The sequence below is a fragment of the Capricornis sumatraensis genome, chromosome 13, assembly GCF_032405125.1.
Source record: "Capricornis sumatraensis isolate serow.1 chromosome 13, serow.2, whole genome shotgun sequence".
Lineage (NCBI taxonomy): Eukaryota > Metazoa > Chordata > Mammalia > Artiodactyla > Bovidae > Capricornis > Capricornis sumatraensis.
In genome coordinates this window covers 63391695-63408171 of record NC_091081.1, presented here as the reverse complement: position 1 = coordinate 63408171, position 16477 = coordinate 63391695, and the positions used below count along the sequence as shown (strand labels likewise).

The 16477-nt window shown below is 40.7% G+C and overlaps 1 protein-coding gene across 1 annotated transcript; it reads left to right on the top strand.

The window, feature by feature from the left end:
• The first annotated feature begins 1853 nt into the window (after positions 1 to 1853).
• Positions 1854 to 16015, top strand: PERP (p53 apoptosis effector related to PMP22). The gene is made up of 3 exons (XM_068985212.1): positions 1854 to 2088; positions 12205 to 12345; positions 14468 to 16015. Exons 1-3 carry the CDS (start codon positions 1902 to 1904, stop codon positions 14692 to 14694), a joined length of 555 nt encoding a protein of 184 aa, XP_068841313.1. The 5' UTR covers positions 1854 to 1901; the 3' UTR covers positions 14695 to 16015.
• The last annotated feature ends 462 nt before the right edge of the window (positions 16016 to 16477 follow it).

The window sequence follows — 16477 nt, the reverse complement described above, 5'->3', positions numbered from 1 at the left end:
TCTTTGGCATTGCCTTTCTTTGGGATTGGAATGAAAACTGACTTTTTCCAGTTCTGTGGCCACTGTTGAGTTTTCCAAATTTGCTGGCATATTGAGAACTATAAAAATATTGAATCCCTATGCTGTACACCTGAAACTAATATTGTAAATATTCAATAAAAAGAAAAGTGATTCGGAATATACGTTTGGGGGTACAAGGTGAGATATGACCCTCATTGGCTATTCTTCATGATTTGCCCGAGAAGGGGTTGTGCAGATGCTGAGAACTTATTTCTCCTCAGTGTCACTCCCAGCTGCCACCTCATCCTGCTAGCCACACCTGAAGAGCTATGGTGGTGATGGAAGCCGAGTCAGGACACTGGAGTTGGGACTTTAGTGGTTTAGCATGTAGTGGTTGCATGCTGACATGCAGTTTTTGTTTGGAGAAACCTCAAAATAGTAAATGAAAAGGGTAGATGTAAAGGGGTCTAAGTAGAGATCTGGGCTAAGGAGTGGACGGCAGCCAAGAGGACCTGAATTTATCTGGAGAAGCAGCTGAAGTGCTTCCACGACTGAAACTCTCTCTTGCTCAGTCACTTCAGTCGTGTCCGACTCTGCGACCCCATAGACCACGGCCCGCCAGGCTCCCAGGTCCATGGGATTCTCCAAGCAAGAATACTGGAGTGGGTTGCCACTTCCTTCCCCAGTGATAAAGTATGCAGTGAGTGAAGTGAGTGAAGTGAAGTCGCTCAGTTCTGTCGGACTCTTTGCGACCCCATGGATTGTCGCCTACCAGGCTTCTCCGTCCATGAGCTTTCCCAGGCAAGAGTATTGGAGTGGGTTGCCATATCCTTCTCCACCACGTGAAACTAGCATTTGTTAATTTTAGTGTGTTTGCAAATAAAATGTTTACTATGCTCCCTTTAAGACCAGGCACAGGGCCGGCACCAGGGATACACAGATCATTAAAACAAGGTCTCTCTGTCAGAGTTGGCACCCGCGAGTGGAGAAGGCGGGGATGTAAACAGTTATGAATCTGAAGCTACTGAGGTACAAGGTACAAAGGTGGAGCTCCACAGGAAATGCCCACCTCTGCAGGGGAGGGACAGGGACAGGGTCCTGGGTTGGGTACACGCACTCAAAGAAAGTCCGGCTGTGTGTGTGTGTGTGTGTGTGAGTCGCTCAGTCGTATCCGACTCTAGAATACTGGAGTGGGTTGCCATTTCCTTCTCCAGGGGATCTTCCCCACCCAGGGATCAAACCCCGGTCTCCTGCATTGCAGGCAGATTCTTTGGCATTCAAGCCACGAGGGAAGCCCTTAGGATTCCCAGGGAAGCTCTTGGGGAGGGTCAGGGACCGAGTGCTAGGTTCGGTACACGTGCTCAAACACGAGCACAAACAGAGTGCAACAACGACCCATGTCCAGTTTGAACGCTCATCTCAAATAGCTGGAAATTTAAATACAGTATTACTGTAAATCAGACCACGATCCGACTTCAGGGGTTGAATACATAACTGGTGATCCGCAGATTAAAATGTGTACACCTTGAAGCACTGAGAAGAAAAGCGTCGGATGTGAGGGGACCAAGTGAGACGGGGAGACGAGACTGTGGCTCCCCGAGGCTCCAGGCCGCTCGCGGGCAGGGTTAGGTTCACCCACACCCGCCTTAACCCGAGCCCGGCCCCGCCTCCCCAGCGCGCGCCCAGGCGGGCCGGCTGAGCAGGTCCGGGCGGCGCGCTCTGAGTCACCGGAATCTAGGTGGGGCGGGCGCCGCGCCCCCGCTGCCAGCCCCGAGCTGCGTCCTCCAAGAGCCGCCTCCTCGCGGCCTCTTCCCTTTTGTCGCGCTGCCCGCGCTCGAGGGCCACTCTCCGCCGGTGTCCGAGCCTCGCGCGCTGCTCTCCTCCCCGCCGCCGCCGTCGAGATGCTGCGCTGCGGCCTGGCCTGCGAGCGCTGCAGGTGGATCCTGCCGCTGCTACTGCTTAGCGCCATCGTCTTTGACATCATCGCGCTGGCCGGCCGCGGCTGGCTGCAGTCTAGCGATGACAGCCAGACGTCCTCGCTGTGGTGGCATTGTTTACAAGAAGTCTGCGACAGCCTCATGACGTATGGTGAGTGCCGCCGCCTCCGTGAAGTCCGCCGGGCGGCGGCTGGGGCGAGCGCCGGCGCCCAGGGAGTGCGGAAGTCGCTCTACGGGAATGGACTAAAACAGGGTCAAGAAGGGACGAAACAGGGTCGGGGGGCTAATGGGTGATTCAACAAAAATCACTTCAGGGCGTGGGTCCATACATCGGACCCGTATAAAATCAAGCAGTAGCACCCTTGGGTGGCCAAAACCCAGGCTCGACTCTGGACGACAGTGACCCTAATTCAAACTACATTTATTCGTAGTTTGTACAGCAAAAGGTGATCTCAGCCATTTGAAGAGGGTTTGATGAGTAAATACAATGAAAAAAGTATATTTTCTTGGATACCTACTGAAATTTATTCCCATTCCGTGGCCTCCTCCTCTGGTTCTTCTTATGCTTAAAATACAAGTATTAAAAGTGCGTGCCTTTATTCGCTATATTATTAAACTTGAACTAAGAGAAAGCAGCTCTTCTTCCTTTAACAAAACAAAACAAAAACCCTTTCTGTCAAGGTTTTAGCAGTGACAATTTCAGTAGATACTGCAGTGTTTAACGCTGCAGGGTAATTGTTAGAGGGAGAGTGTGGCTCAAGTCCGGCATTGCTGTTTAGAAAAGTTTCTTTCAATTCGATTTGAAATCTAAAAAGCAAACACATCTACACTAGCGAAATGAAACGGAGTTGGCAAATTTAAAATACTGTAGATAGAGGTTTTTCTTTTTCCAACGTGGAAGGATTTCCTGCCTACTGGTTAGCTGACCGGGCCGGAGCGGAATTTGCCCTGGGCTGGTACCGCCCCCAGCTTACTGGTAGGTAGGAAGAGCTCCTGGGGTCTATTGTAATTAGCGACCTGTGTGGGGTCTGGGAAAAAAAAGTTTAAGCAGGAGCGTAATAGAGGCTTAAAGCCAGGTACTACTGAATGGGGCCTTAACAACTGAGTTTAACAGTTTTAAACCGAGAAAGAAAGCTATCCTGCTTTCCCCCCCCATTCTCTGGTAGGGCCTTTGACTTGCCCCTTACCCCTGAACTGGCCCAGGGCTTCAAACCAAATTCTGTTTATCTTGAGGCCCTGTATCAGAGGCTTGGTGCTTTATCTTATCCACTGTGGAATTACTTGGAAGTTCCCACATGGAATCCACCCCATCCCCCAACCCCCACCCACAAAGGAGGCATGGCCGCTGTCAGGAGGCAAATGTAAAGACTAAATGAAATTCGCACTTTCCTTGAAGTCTGTGTTTTTCCTCTCTTAAAGCACAAACAGCCCACCTGCCATGGTTTGTATTACCCACAAGTCTTTTAGGTTTTCGAAGTGAGTTAATTTCTTTGAAATAACATGTCTGCATATTTGGTTAAAATGCAGTCAGATTCAGTATCTTATAGGGGATTTTTAGCAGGCCTGCTTAAAACACATGTGTTTTTAAACAGACTTTGGTCTTCATGTCTCACTTCGAAGACTAATACAGACCCAACGAATGAATATTCAGCGATGCTGGGCATGTGAATTAAGAAGGTTAGTGCGCCAGTCAGGAGAAGGGTGCAGGCAGAGCCTAGATCAGCAATATTGCTGGGACATGATCTGGCCTGCAAGGCTCTGGCTGTGACCACAGCTGTCTTGTGAAACAGGCACAATGCAGTTTTTATTTTTCTTGACTTGCAGGATGAACTCACCTTCTTAGGGTGTGGCACTTCTAACCTCAGGCTGATTGAGTGCTTTGTATAAAGAAGAGAATAAGCAGGTTCTATTTCTGTTTTCTTGGAGAAGGCAATGGCACCCTACTCCAGTACTCTAATTTTTTAATTAGACAGGAGTCTCAAGCATTAACTTGTTTAAATTGTAAAGAAAATACAGATCCAGTGAATAGTTGATGTTTCAATTTGATACAGAAGTTGGTCTTTGGAAAAGTGCAGTTTTCCAAGTGAGTCTTGAGGAATCTAGTACTGTCTTTGTGATTTTCACAAGTGGGTGGTGGTAGCCTTCACATTCCAATTTAATTATTCCTGACCTTTGCACAGATAACCAAGTGCCAAGAATGTGTTAAACGCAGCTTTTGCTCAAGCCCTAGAATCAAACGGTGCACCTAGCATCCACTGTCAATAGGTGACCATGGGAAATAGAAAATAGCTATGAATTCACCACAAGAGGTCCATCCCAGGCTACTGATGTCAAAGATGGATAGAATGATTATTATACTTCCACTCCATTTCCTGCCAGGGACTGTTGTCTAGTTTTGCCTCACAGGTATAGAAATTGTGTATTTCTACCCTTTAGGTCAATTATCTAGGTGTCTGAACTCTTCAGATTTTTCAGATAGCTTCAGCAAGTCCTTGCCGAAAAAAATACATTCACATGAGGTCATACTATCTAAAATACAGTGAGGAGTTTACACATACTCCCACGTATGTACAAACATGATGAAAGTAAGGTTGATGGCTCTAATTAAAATATCTCAGTATAGAGAAATAAGTAAGTACCTCCACTTTTTAAAAATTTCTTGCCGTGTACTAAAATATAAATCTTGAGGTTTACCATTGTAACACTTAAGAAAATATACCTTTGTATTTACAAAGTGCTTCACTATCATGTTTATTTGCTGATATTTATAACATTGATTTATTTTGGTATTAAAGACCTAGGTTGTTACTGGTAGGTATAGGCAATAATACTAAATAATATAGGCTTTTTTTCATAAAGGTAAATAGTTCCTTAGAATTATGTAAAAAGCAGAATGTTATATTCTTCACTGTCATGAACAGTTTTAAGAATTAAAAAAAATGATGTATCTACTTCATTTTTCCTCATCAATAAACTGAATTAAACACTGAATATTTTCTTGTACACAATAGTAACAACTAAATGGGGCCTCCCAGGTGGCTCAGTGATAAAGAATCTGCCTGCAGTGCAGGAGAGGAGGGTTCAGTTGGAAAGATCTCCTGGAGAAGGAAATGGCAACACACTCCAGTATTCTTTTTTTCACTCCAGTATTCTTGCCTGGGAAATCCCGTGGACAGAGCATCCTGGGAGGCTACAGTCCATGGGTTCGCAAAAGAGACATACAATTTAGCAGCTAAACAACAACTACATAAATACACATACTTGTTTTTTTTTTTAATCAAGGTTTCTAGTCCTCAAAACAGGAAAAGAAAAATCTTGATTTAAATGCTGAAACAGTCATTCAAATTTCATGTATAAAGAAAATGCAAAATTAAATTTGAATCCGTGTTCACAGATGGTGTTTTTGCATTGCTGGCACCTTCTTTTCCAGTTCTAAGAAAGAGTAGATCAGGAGGATATTTTCAACTTCAGAGATGTAGATTTCAAGTCCTAAGCAAGCTCTGACTCATTCAGGGTGGAGTAATGGAGTTAAGTTTATGGATCAGTTACTGGGATAAGAAAGATGAATTTATGCTCCAAGAACGACAGTGGCAAGTCTGAGTGGCAGCAAGGGAGAACCTTTGTCTTTGATCTGAACTCAGAAGGGCAGAGCCTCATTAAGTACGGAAAATGAGAAAAATAAGTACGAAGTTAACAGGTGTTCACTGGGCTAAATTCAACTTAAAGGATTTAATTTTGAGATTATATTCTTGTGGTTTATGAAATTAGGCATTAGTAGATAGATTAATCTTTTGTGGGCATGTGTTCATATTCTTTTATAGTGAAATAAAAAGTTGGACACTCAGGTGATTTTCATGATTTTATATGTGTTGATTTATAAAATCTAGACATCTAGGAATCAGTGATCTTGCCCAGTTTACTCCACATTTGCTGTGCTTAGCAATAACTACCAGAGAGCCTCAATTCCTCTTTAGTGACCTAATTTGTCTTTCCTCCCTAAATGGGCACAAACTCCTAGACTATCAGAATTAGGAGGGAGGAAGAGTGCGCCTACTCAAGATTTCTCCAAAGCCTGCCTGTCAGCATCCCCTGTGACTGATCTGAGCTTTCACCCTTTGTTCAGCAACTTAATTCTCTCCGCCATGCTTGTTTGTTTAAAAGCACCTCTCTTAGTGGCAATACTATATAACACAGGGAGCCCAGCCTGGTACTCTGATGACCTAGAAGGGTGGGATGGGAGGGACGAGGGAGGCTGAAGAGGTATGGAATGTATATATAATTGTGGCTTATTGGCATTGTTGTATGGCAGAAAGCCAATACAACATTGTAAAGCAATTATCCTCCAATTGAAAAAAAAAGTACCTCTTTTAACGCTGACAAGAGCTGATGTGCTTCTCTGTAAATTATTCTTTTTAGCCTTCTCACAGCAGACAGATTTTCAAACATTAAAGGGTAGATCCCAAATTTGCTGCTAGTTACCTTTTCTGAGTTCATACACAATTTCCTGTATTTTCCCATCTTCCTGTGTGAAATAGTTTCCCCCTCACACTTAAAGAAGAGGGTAAAGGAGTTCTGCAAAGACCAATGGGCAAGAGTTATCTGGCTCAGTTTAGTGGGGGTGGGAATGTGGAGCACGTAAAGAATCTCACACCTACTGGGGAATCGCCACCCCTGCTCCAGTAACCCCTGCCCCCACCATCCTTCCTTTAAGCCATTTCTTTCCTGCCTCCAAACCTTGCAGGATCGCTCTTCCTATGCTGATTTATTTGGAGGTCTGCACTGAGTTATCCTCTAGATTTTTACTACTAATGTGTCATAGACCATCAGCATCTGCATTATTGGGGAGGTTATTGGACACTCAGTATCTTAGCCCCATCTACTGAATTGGAATCTGTATTTTAACTCGGTTCCTGGGAGATTGATTCATCAGCACTTTTAAGTTTCAGAAGCACTGGTGTGTATTACTGCGAGTTTCCTCAATGAACAGGCAACAGTCCTTTTGAATATATCGTCCACCCATGCTTATGTTTATTTGTAGATAGCATCTATTTATATTTTTAATTTTGGTCTTATCCAGTTTCCAGTTCTGCTTGTGTATGACATAAAGAACTTTATAGAAACAATAGGAAGAAATCTGACAAAATCTCAGATTCACTAGGTAGGGTTTTCTGTCTTGTTCATAGATGAATCTTTTGTTCTGGAAAGGAGCCGTCCTCCGGTTGGGTGACAGTTTGAAGTCTGCAGGGCACTGAGTAAGGGGCTAGGCCACAGTAGGTTTCGGTCAACATTTGTTGCTGTGTGCTCTCATCAGTCGCTTCAGTCATGTCCAGCTCTTTGCCATCCTATGGGCTCTAGCCTGCCAGGCTCTTCAGTCCATGGCATTCTCCAGGCAAGAATACTGGAGTGGGTTGCCATGCGCTCCTCTAGGGGATCTTCCTGACCCAGAGATAGAACTCGCGCCTCCTGCATTGCAGGCCGATTTTTTACTACCGAGCTACTGGGGAAACCTCAATATTTGGTGCCCACATGTAAAACTCTTGAAGAATGCAGCAAATCCATTAAAAGAAATACTAATTTGGGGTGAAAAAGTCATGACAGTCTCCAAAATATCACCCACAATAGTAGTAGTGCTCTCCTTATCTTAAAATTTTGTTTTTTTTTTTTGTTTTCCACAAATTTAAGTTTGATTTATGGTTTCTAGCTTGATATTCGAGGTATTTGCTTATTTTTACTTTTATTGCTCTTGTCTTATCAGTTGATCTTATTGGTCTTTTCCCGGCTGTATTTGCCTTGTAATGTCGTATTTTAGTATATAATCTCTGGAAAAAGATACAGCATTCTTCCTCATACAAAAAATTTAAAAACATTTCCTAGAAAAAACTCAGAATTTCATTAGTGATTAATGAATGGTTTCCATATTGTTGATTTAATGTTGAATCTTTGCAAGAAATAACAAAATTTGATAAGCCATTCTTCACCTAAATGGATCTTTAATGAATCTTATTTAAAAGTGGATTTATAATTTTTCTGGTTTCTTTGATAACATGAATTTCTCCAAGTGGTATTTAGAAAATAAACTTATGACAGAATAATTTATGAATACATATGAAACACCAAATTTGTCTTCCTTTAAGAAAACAAACAAACAAAATTCCTGCATAGAAACTCTGTTTACCTGTTGTGGTCTCAATTCAGAGAAGGGTAATTGACAACTTCCCCAACCCCTGCACACACGCTTGCGCGCACGCGCGCGCGCGCACACACACACACACACACACACACACACACAATTTGAATTTAATGATTGTATTTAATTGAATTTAATGATTTACAGTAACCATGAAAAAATAACCTATAGAAATGAGACTATAGTTGATAGTAGTCTCATTTCTCATGAAACTTACATGCTCCTTTTTGGCAGTGCTGCAATCTATTTTCATAAGGAGATCAATCACCTAAGTTGTTCTCAAATTTTAGTATGGATGTAACAAATGCCAATAAAATACAGATTAGGAAAGGCAATAAAATTTACTATATAAAATATTAATGAAGGACAGAGTTATATTTGGAATAGATGAAGATGGATTGTCTTTGAAGAACTGAGGAACATCTATTGAATCATGAAAGAAGTAGCTTTAGGACAAGTTTTAAAAAGTGATTTTTTTTTAATTGGGGCTGGTAAATAGGTATAATTTAGATCAAGGTATAATATAAAAAGTTCTCAAAAGGGTTTGGTAAATTTGGGAATATTAGGCTCATTCTGGGTAATTAAGGGAGACCAAAGGTACTTAGCCTTTTTAAAGTGTATGTCTTGGAAGATTGCCGTGTTGTAAGTCTACATGGCAGCTGGCTCCTTCTCAGGCAGCATGTTGGGCTGGGAGGACCCTGCTCAGATCTGACAGGCTCCATCTCACCATCTTACAACAAAACAGTCAGTGACATGAGAGAAGATTGCCTTCCTTGTTATCCATCCGTCAGGACCTTCAAAACCGTGCTGAGATTTACATCTCAAATTATAGTTAAGTGAGTCACGGTGGGTGTTTCCACGCTACAAGGAGCAAGTTTTACATGTTCTACTTCCAAGGCAGCCTTTCTCCAGACGAAATGTTGCTGAAGTGTCCATTTTGATTTCTCTCAGACTCAGCATTTTAAATAAGCAAGACGCCAGTTGAGTTGATTTAACACAGCATAGAAGGAGTTATTAAAATGATCTGTTTATCTTTCCATTCACCTGTTGGTTTTAGGTGAATTGGCTTACTATTTCTTTAATTTCTTTCAAGTACCTGAAACTAAATGTAAATTATAGCTATAGTGTCAGAGGAAGTAGTAATAGCAATAATTTAACTTTGTATTAATTTTCCTCAAACAGGTAAAATGATTGATATTACTCTTTAGGCAATATCATACATTATTTAGCTATAATTTAAAAACCTTACTCTGTAATTGTTAAAGTTTGATTATTAAATATGTTCCCTGTTAGGATTTTTTTTTTTCTGTTTTTATTGAACACTCACATTCTACTGTACAATTGATCTTCATAATGTTTGTATTCCTCTGTATGTCAATACAGATGTATTGCCTTTTCATTGAACAGTTACAAACCTGTGAGTTCAACTTAAAAGGAAAAATCAGTGTCTACTTATTTGAATTTAATGATTGGCAGTAGCCATGAAAAAAATCTATAGAAATGAGACTGTAATTGGCAGTGGGTCACATACTGAAAGTTGCATGCTCCTTTCTGGCAATGCAACAGCTGTTCTTATAAGAAGATTAATCATCTATCGTAGTTCTCAAACTTTAGTATACTAGTAAAGAAATACTAGTAAGAAATACTAGTAAAATGCAGATTCCTGGGCACTATCTTTTCAACTGTGATTCAGTGTATATGGAGGGACACACAAGAATCCATATTTTCTATAAGCACCACTGATGCTTTTGTGTCAGTGGTCTATGGTGTAGACTTAGAGATGGTCTTAGTTCTTTCCAAAGGTGGATTCTCTTCTCTGGAAAGTTACCTTACTCAAAGGACAAGGCAAAAGTGAAAAAAGAGAATTAATTACTCAATTTCACATTCTGGCTTCATCTATGTTGCTTTTAAAATAAAACATTTCTTTTTACCTTAGAGCAGGACTTGGAGGAAAGTAGTAAAAATTATAAACAAAACTGGACCCACTCATGGACTGTCATGCCCCTGACAGTGCCATTGGGATTGTCATCCTGACAGTGCTACTAAAGGGTCATTTGTGTGAAAACATAATATTTGAGCATGTAAAAAAAAAAAAAAAGAGCATGTGTCTTCTACTTGAAAGAGAGTGAAAGTTAGTCACTCAGTTGTGTCTGACTTTTTGTGACCCCATGGCCTGTAGTCCACCAGCGTCTTCTGTCCATGAGGATTTCCAGGCAAAAATACTGGAGTGGGTTGCCATACCCTCCTGCAGGGGATCTTCCTGACCCAGAGATCAAATCTGTGCTTCTTATGTCTCCTGCATTGACAGGCAGGTTCTTTACCACTAGCACCACGTGGGAAGCCCTAATAGGTAGTAGAGGCGGGGTACAATCAAGGTTCCCAAGCCTTTGTTCTTTCTGCTAGTCGTTAGATTTGTCTACCATTTGACCAGTCTAGTGACCAAAATTAAGTGAGGGTATGTTTGCCAGCCAAGCTGTGTTAAAATTGGAGTAGGACCAGCACTGAGGTGCATGCAACTCTCCGTTCCAAATTCCATAAAGAAAAACAGGTTAAGGGTGCATGTTCATTCATTAATGATTGAGTGAGTGGACAAACATAATGTGGGCTCTCCATACAATAGAATAATTATTGGTCATAAAAAGGAATGAAGTCCTGATCCATGCTGCCACAATATGGATGAACCTTGAAAACATGCTAAGTGAAAGCACAGGACGAAGGCCACAAAGTATTAAACTATAATTCTGTTTATAAGCACTGTACAGGGTATACAATTTATAGAGACAGAAAGTAGATTAGTGGTTGTTGGAAGCTGAAGGAAGAAGGGAGGGGGAGGTGACTGCTGATGGTCATGGGGTTTCTTTTCGGAGTGATGAAAGTTTTTGGAATTGTAAGTGGTGATGGCTGCACAACACTGTAAATACAGTAAAACCCACAGAATTGTATACTTTAAATGGATGAATTTTCCAGCATGTAAATCGTATCCCCAAAGAAAAAAGGAGTCATATTTTGGCTTCAGACAGGCTAGAAGTCAGACTTGGCTGCCAGCTCTGTGACTATAGGCAGGTTATCTGGACTCTCCAAGCCTCAGTGTAATCTCACTTCTAAAATAGAAATGATAACAGAATGTGAACCTTGAAGAGTTATCGTGAGAATTCAGAGAGTTAAACCATGTCAGGTTCTTAGCTCCATGCCTGGCACAGAGTGATTACTTCATACATGTCAGTTACTACCTCTGGGGAGAAAGTTGTGTGGGAAAGAGATTTTACAAATTGGTGCAGGTTGAACAGGAAGAGTGATTGGCTGGAATCCTTAGCTGGGAAGTCATGGCTTTTCTCTTCCCATAGGCGTAGAGCAGAATGGGCCAGGGCTGGAGCTGCCCACATTGATCTTTGAAACCAGAACTCAATTTCCACCTCATCCCGATTGTTTTCAGGGCGCATGTCAATAACTGAGAATTATTGTGCAACAAATTCTAAATACTTCAGAAAAAATTTATGCAAAAATTTAGAAAGGTTGTTTGCACCTAAACTTGTTATAAAAAAATCACACCTACTTTACAATTAAGTTGTTTTATTTCACATCTCTGCCTAGGCATAGGTACTCTGTTTTCAAAAATTATTTTTTCATGGAACCAAATCTTAATACAAAACAATGATCCTTTTAAAGGTAATTGAAACAGTTCCTGAAGAGATTATAATTTGGATTGTTCAGTACCAAAAATGTTGTTTATTGGGTTGTACTAGATTAGAACTTGAGTTAATCTTTTAAATATACCTGTTTATATGGCCAATTTATCCACTTATTAAATGAGATACAGTTTAATGATGTCTTTCATTTTGGAGGTATAAACATTTGCCCCCAAACAGAGGGGTAAGGCATTACTGTATATCACTATATTAATGTCCTACCAACGAATTACCTATTCTTCCCTTTAAATATGGAGATGTTTAAGTATTATTGAAAGAAAAACTGTTCTTCCACCCAAATATAATTATTAAAAAGAAAAAAAAAAAACTTGATGCTTTGTTAAGTAATTTTTAAATTTGGCATGCCTGTCCTAATGACTGTTTTTTCTTGTAGCTTGGGGAAGGGCAGCCGCCGCCATGCTGCTCTGCGGTTTCATCATCCTGGTGATCTGCTTCATCCTCTCCTTCTTTGCCCTCTGTGGACCCCAAATGCTTGTCTTCCTGAGAGTGATCGGAGGCCTCCTGGCCCTGGCTGGTAAGACTGTGCGCCAGCAATTCTTCATTCCTATCTGCAGTGAATATCAGTATAGTAATGTCCAAGCCACAGTGAAGATCCCTGACAACACTGTTCCCAATCTGCTCTCAGAAAATGTGTCCCCAAAGGCAGAAGTAACAGAGGATGTGCTTTAAGATCTTGATCCCTTTCCTCTTCTGCCTGAGATTGTGTTCCAGTTCCAGGCTCCCCACCCAAGTGAGGAAGGTTGTCACTTTACCTGCGGCTGTCTCTCATAGATGACCTCGAGTCCCTGACACTGCTCCCCCAAGGGGCCAGGGCTGTGTCGCCAGTGGAAGGGCAATCTCCACAGTGGTCCCAGACTGGCCTGCCATGAGCTGCATGCTTAGGGGACTGAAATGTCCCTGAACCATTGCACTTGGTGAAGAAGTTTTGCAGTCCTAGGATGTGGTGGATCGTGGAAGGGTCCTCTGCAATTTAGATTTTGTAGAAATTGATCTAAACCACGTGATGAACCAAAATGGGTAAATAACTATATTTTACATGAAAAATGCAGAGAAGTGTTCCTTTTGTGTAGGACACAACGATTTGCACTAAATGACAGGCTTAACCAGTGAAAGTTTGCTATTTTAAGTAGACAAGAAGCAGAGAAATAATGATCCGCACCAAGATTGCCCTTCATGAGTTGCCAAAGGAGAACATTTTAAGGTGGGAAACAGAAGCAACAAGTCAAGATATGGAAACATCTATAGCCTTTCTAGTGATTAAAAAAAAAGAAATGGAAAAACTAGCTTTTCTTTAAAAAAAAAAGAAGAAACAGAAAACTAGTTAAGAATATATCTGTGGAGCTAGTAGGAAAAAATTAAGGTGAAAGGAAAGTGGTGGTGAGAACTATCCACTCCCGGACATACTCTAGGAAGCACAGCCAACTAATTGGTCTCTCTGTGAAGAGCAGTGTCTGAGTGTCACAGAGCTAAAATTTGCTCATACCTTAAGTCATGGCAATGCACACATGAAATATTAAGTTAAAAAGTGCATGGCTTAGCATTGTGTTCAGTCGCTCAGTCATGTCCGACTCTTTGCGACCCCGTGAACTGCAGCATGCTAAGCTTCCCTGTCCTTCACTATCTCCCGGAGTTTGCTCAGACTGATGTCTATTGAGTCAATGATGCCATCCAACCGTCTCATCCTCTGTCATCCCCTTCTCCTCCTGCCTTCAGTCTTTCCCAGCATCAGGGTCTTTTGGCATAGCTTATGGCATAGCATAGCATGTGTATAGTCATTAACGCTTTATAGAATTGTGCATGTTCACTGAAAAAGACTACGAAGTAAATCTAATAAAGCTATTTTGTTATTAAGCAATTTAAAATGTTAATGAATGATTAATAATAACTGTAACAGTGTGACTCTTAAGAGTTTAGAAATCTTTCTGACATGGTTCCCTGCCTGTATCTTCCCTTTTACTTTTTCAAAGCACTGTGATTATTCTCTTTTTTCGCTTCTGTTCTCCTAGCCTGGAACAGTCTTCTTCCTGCCCTCCATCTCTTCATTTCTGTTTATTCTTCAAATTTCCCTTCCTCTGCAGGCTTCTCTACTGATTCTCCCATTGATCATCATATCATTGTTCCACTGTTTCATTTAGTCATTCATTTATTGAATGAATATTGCAGTGGTATGTTATCAAATGTCAGTATTGAGTTCTATCTCTGTGTATGTGCACACACATGTGTACATATATATTATTTTTGCTACCACTGAAATATTAAATGTTTGGCATAGGAAATGCAAGATGAAAAAAAAAGGCTCTTCTCTACCCTCTTGCTTTCTGTTGCACACCACAGTTTTTACTTTAGTATATATAATGCTTACACAGGTACTATGGAATGATTTGCTAATATTCTGCCTGTATTTCATATATTCAGTATTCTGCTCAGTGCCAGGTATCTCTGACACAAAATGTTCAACCATCTTTTTTGGTTCATGATTACCTAGATTCTCCCAGCCCCTTTTATCAGGATTATTTAGGTGGGTGTAACACTTAATTTTAAGGCAAAAATTTTGAGGAAGAGGAATTAATCTGTTGTTACTATGCATTCATTCATTCATGCATTCATACTTGGGAATTTTTTTTCCTTTCTTTTAGCTGTGTTCCAGATCATCTCCCTGGTAATTTACCCTGTGAAGTACACTCAGACCTTTAACCTTCACCTCAACCCTGCTGTCACTTACATCTATAACTGGGCCTATGGCTTCGGGTGGGCAGCCACTATTATCCTGATCGGCTGCGCCTTCTTCTTCTGTTGCCTCCCCAACTATGAAGATGACCTGCTGGGCAATGCCAAGCCCAGGTACTTCTACACATCTGCCTAAATTGGGGAATGAGCAGAAGAACATCACTGCTGCTGAGATATATTCCAGAGAAAGAAACTGTTTTCCCCGGAATACTTTGAACCTGTTTTGGGGACAGTGTTCATATCTTTAAACTATGGTCCAAATGCTAAAATAATCTGGGGAAAGTGTTTCTTAAATGGTGTTATAGTTTCATATTCATCTTTTATATATGTTTTGTAGTGTTAAGTAAGACTTACTTCTTTTAATTAATTACCTGATTATTAAGTTGGCTAAAAAGTTCATTCAGGCTTGTCCATAAGATTAATGGGAAAACCTGAACTCACTTTTGGCCAACTCAATACTAATATGCCAATGTTTCCCTATATCTAGCAATACCATTGATACCGCATTTGTAAAAGAATATGAGTATGAAAGTAACCACATAATTTATAAGGTAAAAATGAGAAGGCTTCAAAGATTTGAGTAAATCTGGTTAGGTTTCTGTTTTTCCCAGATGGAATGGGTTGGGTCTATTAAGGACTAAGGAGAAGAAGAAGATAGTGGTAAAAATTGTCAGTGACTCAATATTCTAAAAGAAACGCAAAAAAAATAGTTTTTCAAGCCTTTGGCTATTCACAGAAGCAAAATTGGTTCCTAAATGCATGTCATTTGTGAGAATTTCTAATGAATATCCTGAATAATTGATTTGGGGCTAAGCTTTCCATTAACTTAATATGACATCTAGGAAAGTATTCTTTCATGGCCAAAACCTGTTGCAGTAGTAAGGCCTCCTTAGCAGTGAAATCTTAAGATGAAATTTTCTCTTTTAAAGTGGTTCATAGGGTGGGGTGTGGTAGAAAGCTACTAGTAATTCTGTGCTCTTTGGTGTCTATATGCTCTAGACTAGAGTAGACTGGATTGAAAAATGGACTGGTCTAATTCATTATGACCTTTAAGTAGTATTAGGTTGTTCAGTAAAGCATTAGGAGGGCCATTCCCATCACAAAAGTAACATTAAACAGCCTAAAAAGACGACATGGCTTGAATTTTTCATCTTCGGCTTGATTGGGCTCTAATCATGTAGACACAGCTTCTGATAAATTGCAACTGTAAGCAAAAACTTAAATATGGTTAAAAACCTGGTTTCCCTTAGTAAACAGATTAAAAATATCTGATGTAAAACGTTTAACAGGAGAATTCAGGAATGTGGGATTGCTCTGACTTGCAAATATGATATATCACATGGAATATTATTTTTTTTTTTTACTATTTGTACTTACATATCGAAAACCAATTCATTTTATATATCAAATTATTTTGTAAGTTGCAAAAATAGCAGTTGCAGTTTTATTATGAACTTTTCTCAATAAACCAGGTGATCTTATCCTGTTTCTAGTTTGCAGTTTTTTTGGTTTTGCTTCTCCCCTCATTCCCCCAAATCTGGGGGAAGGGAATTTGTAAAACATGTTTTGAGTGGGGTAGAAAGAACATTGGATAAAGTGAAAAGTTGCTTTTATCATTTTCAAGTTTTAAGATGAACATAAAAAAAACCAAAAAACAATTTTTGATGAACTTCAATGGGTTCTAGTAGTTCACTCTGTAAACTGCTTCCTCAGTGACCAATACCTAGGACATCAAACAGTATTTATCCAGCGCTGCCATCAGAGGGAATGGACCAAGGGCTTCCTGGTAGGTCCAGACACCACGGAGCGTTCGTGTGGTTTCGCTGGTGGTTCTCCTGTCCTCTGTGGCGCTGCTTCCTGCTTGAGATGGAATCTTCTTCTACTCAGGTCATGGGACCACAGCAGTCTTTTTACTTCTT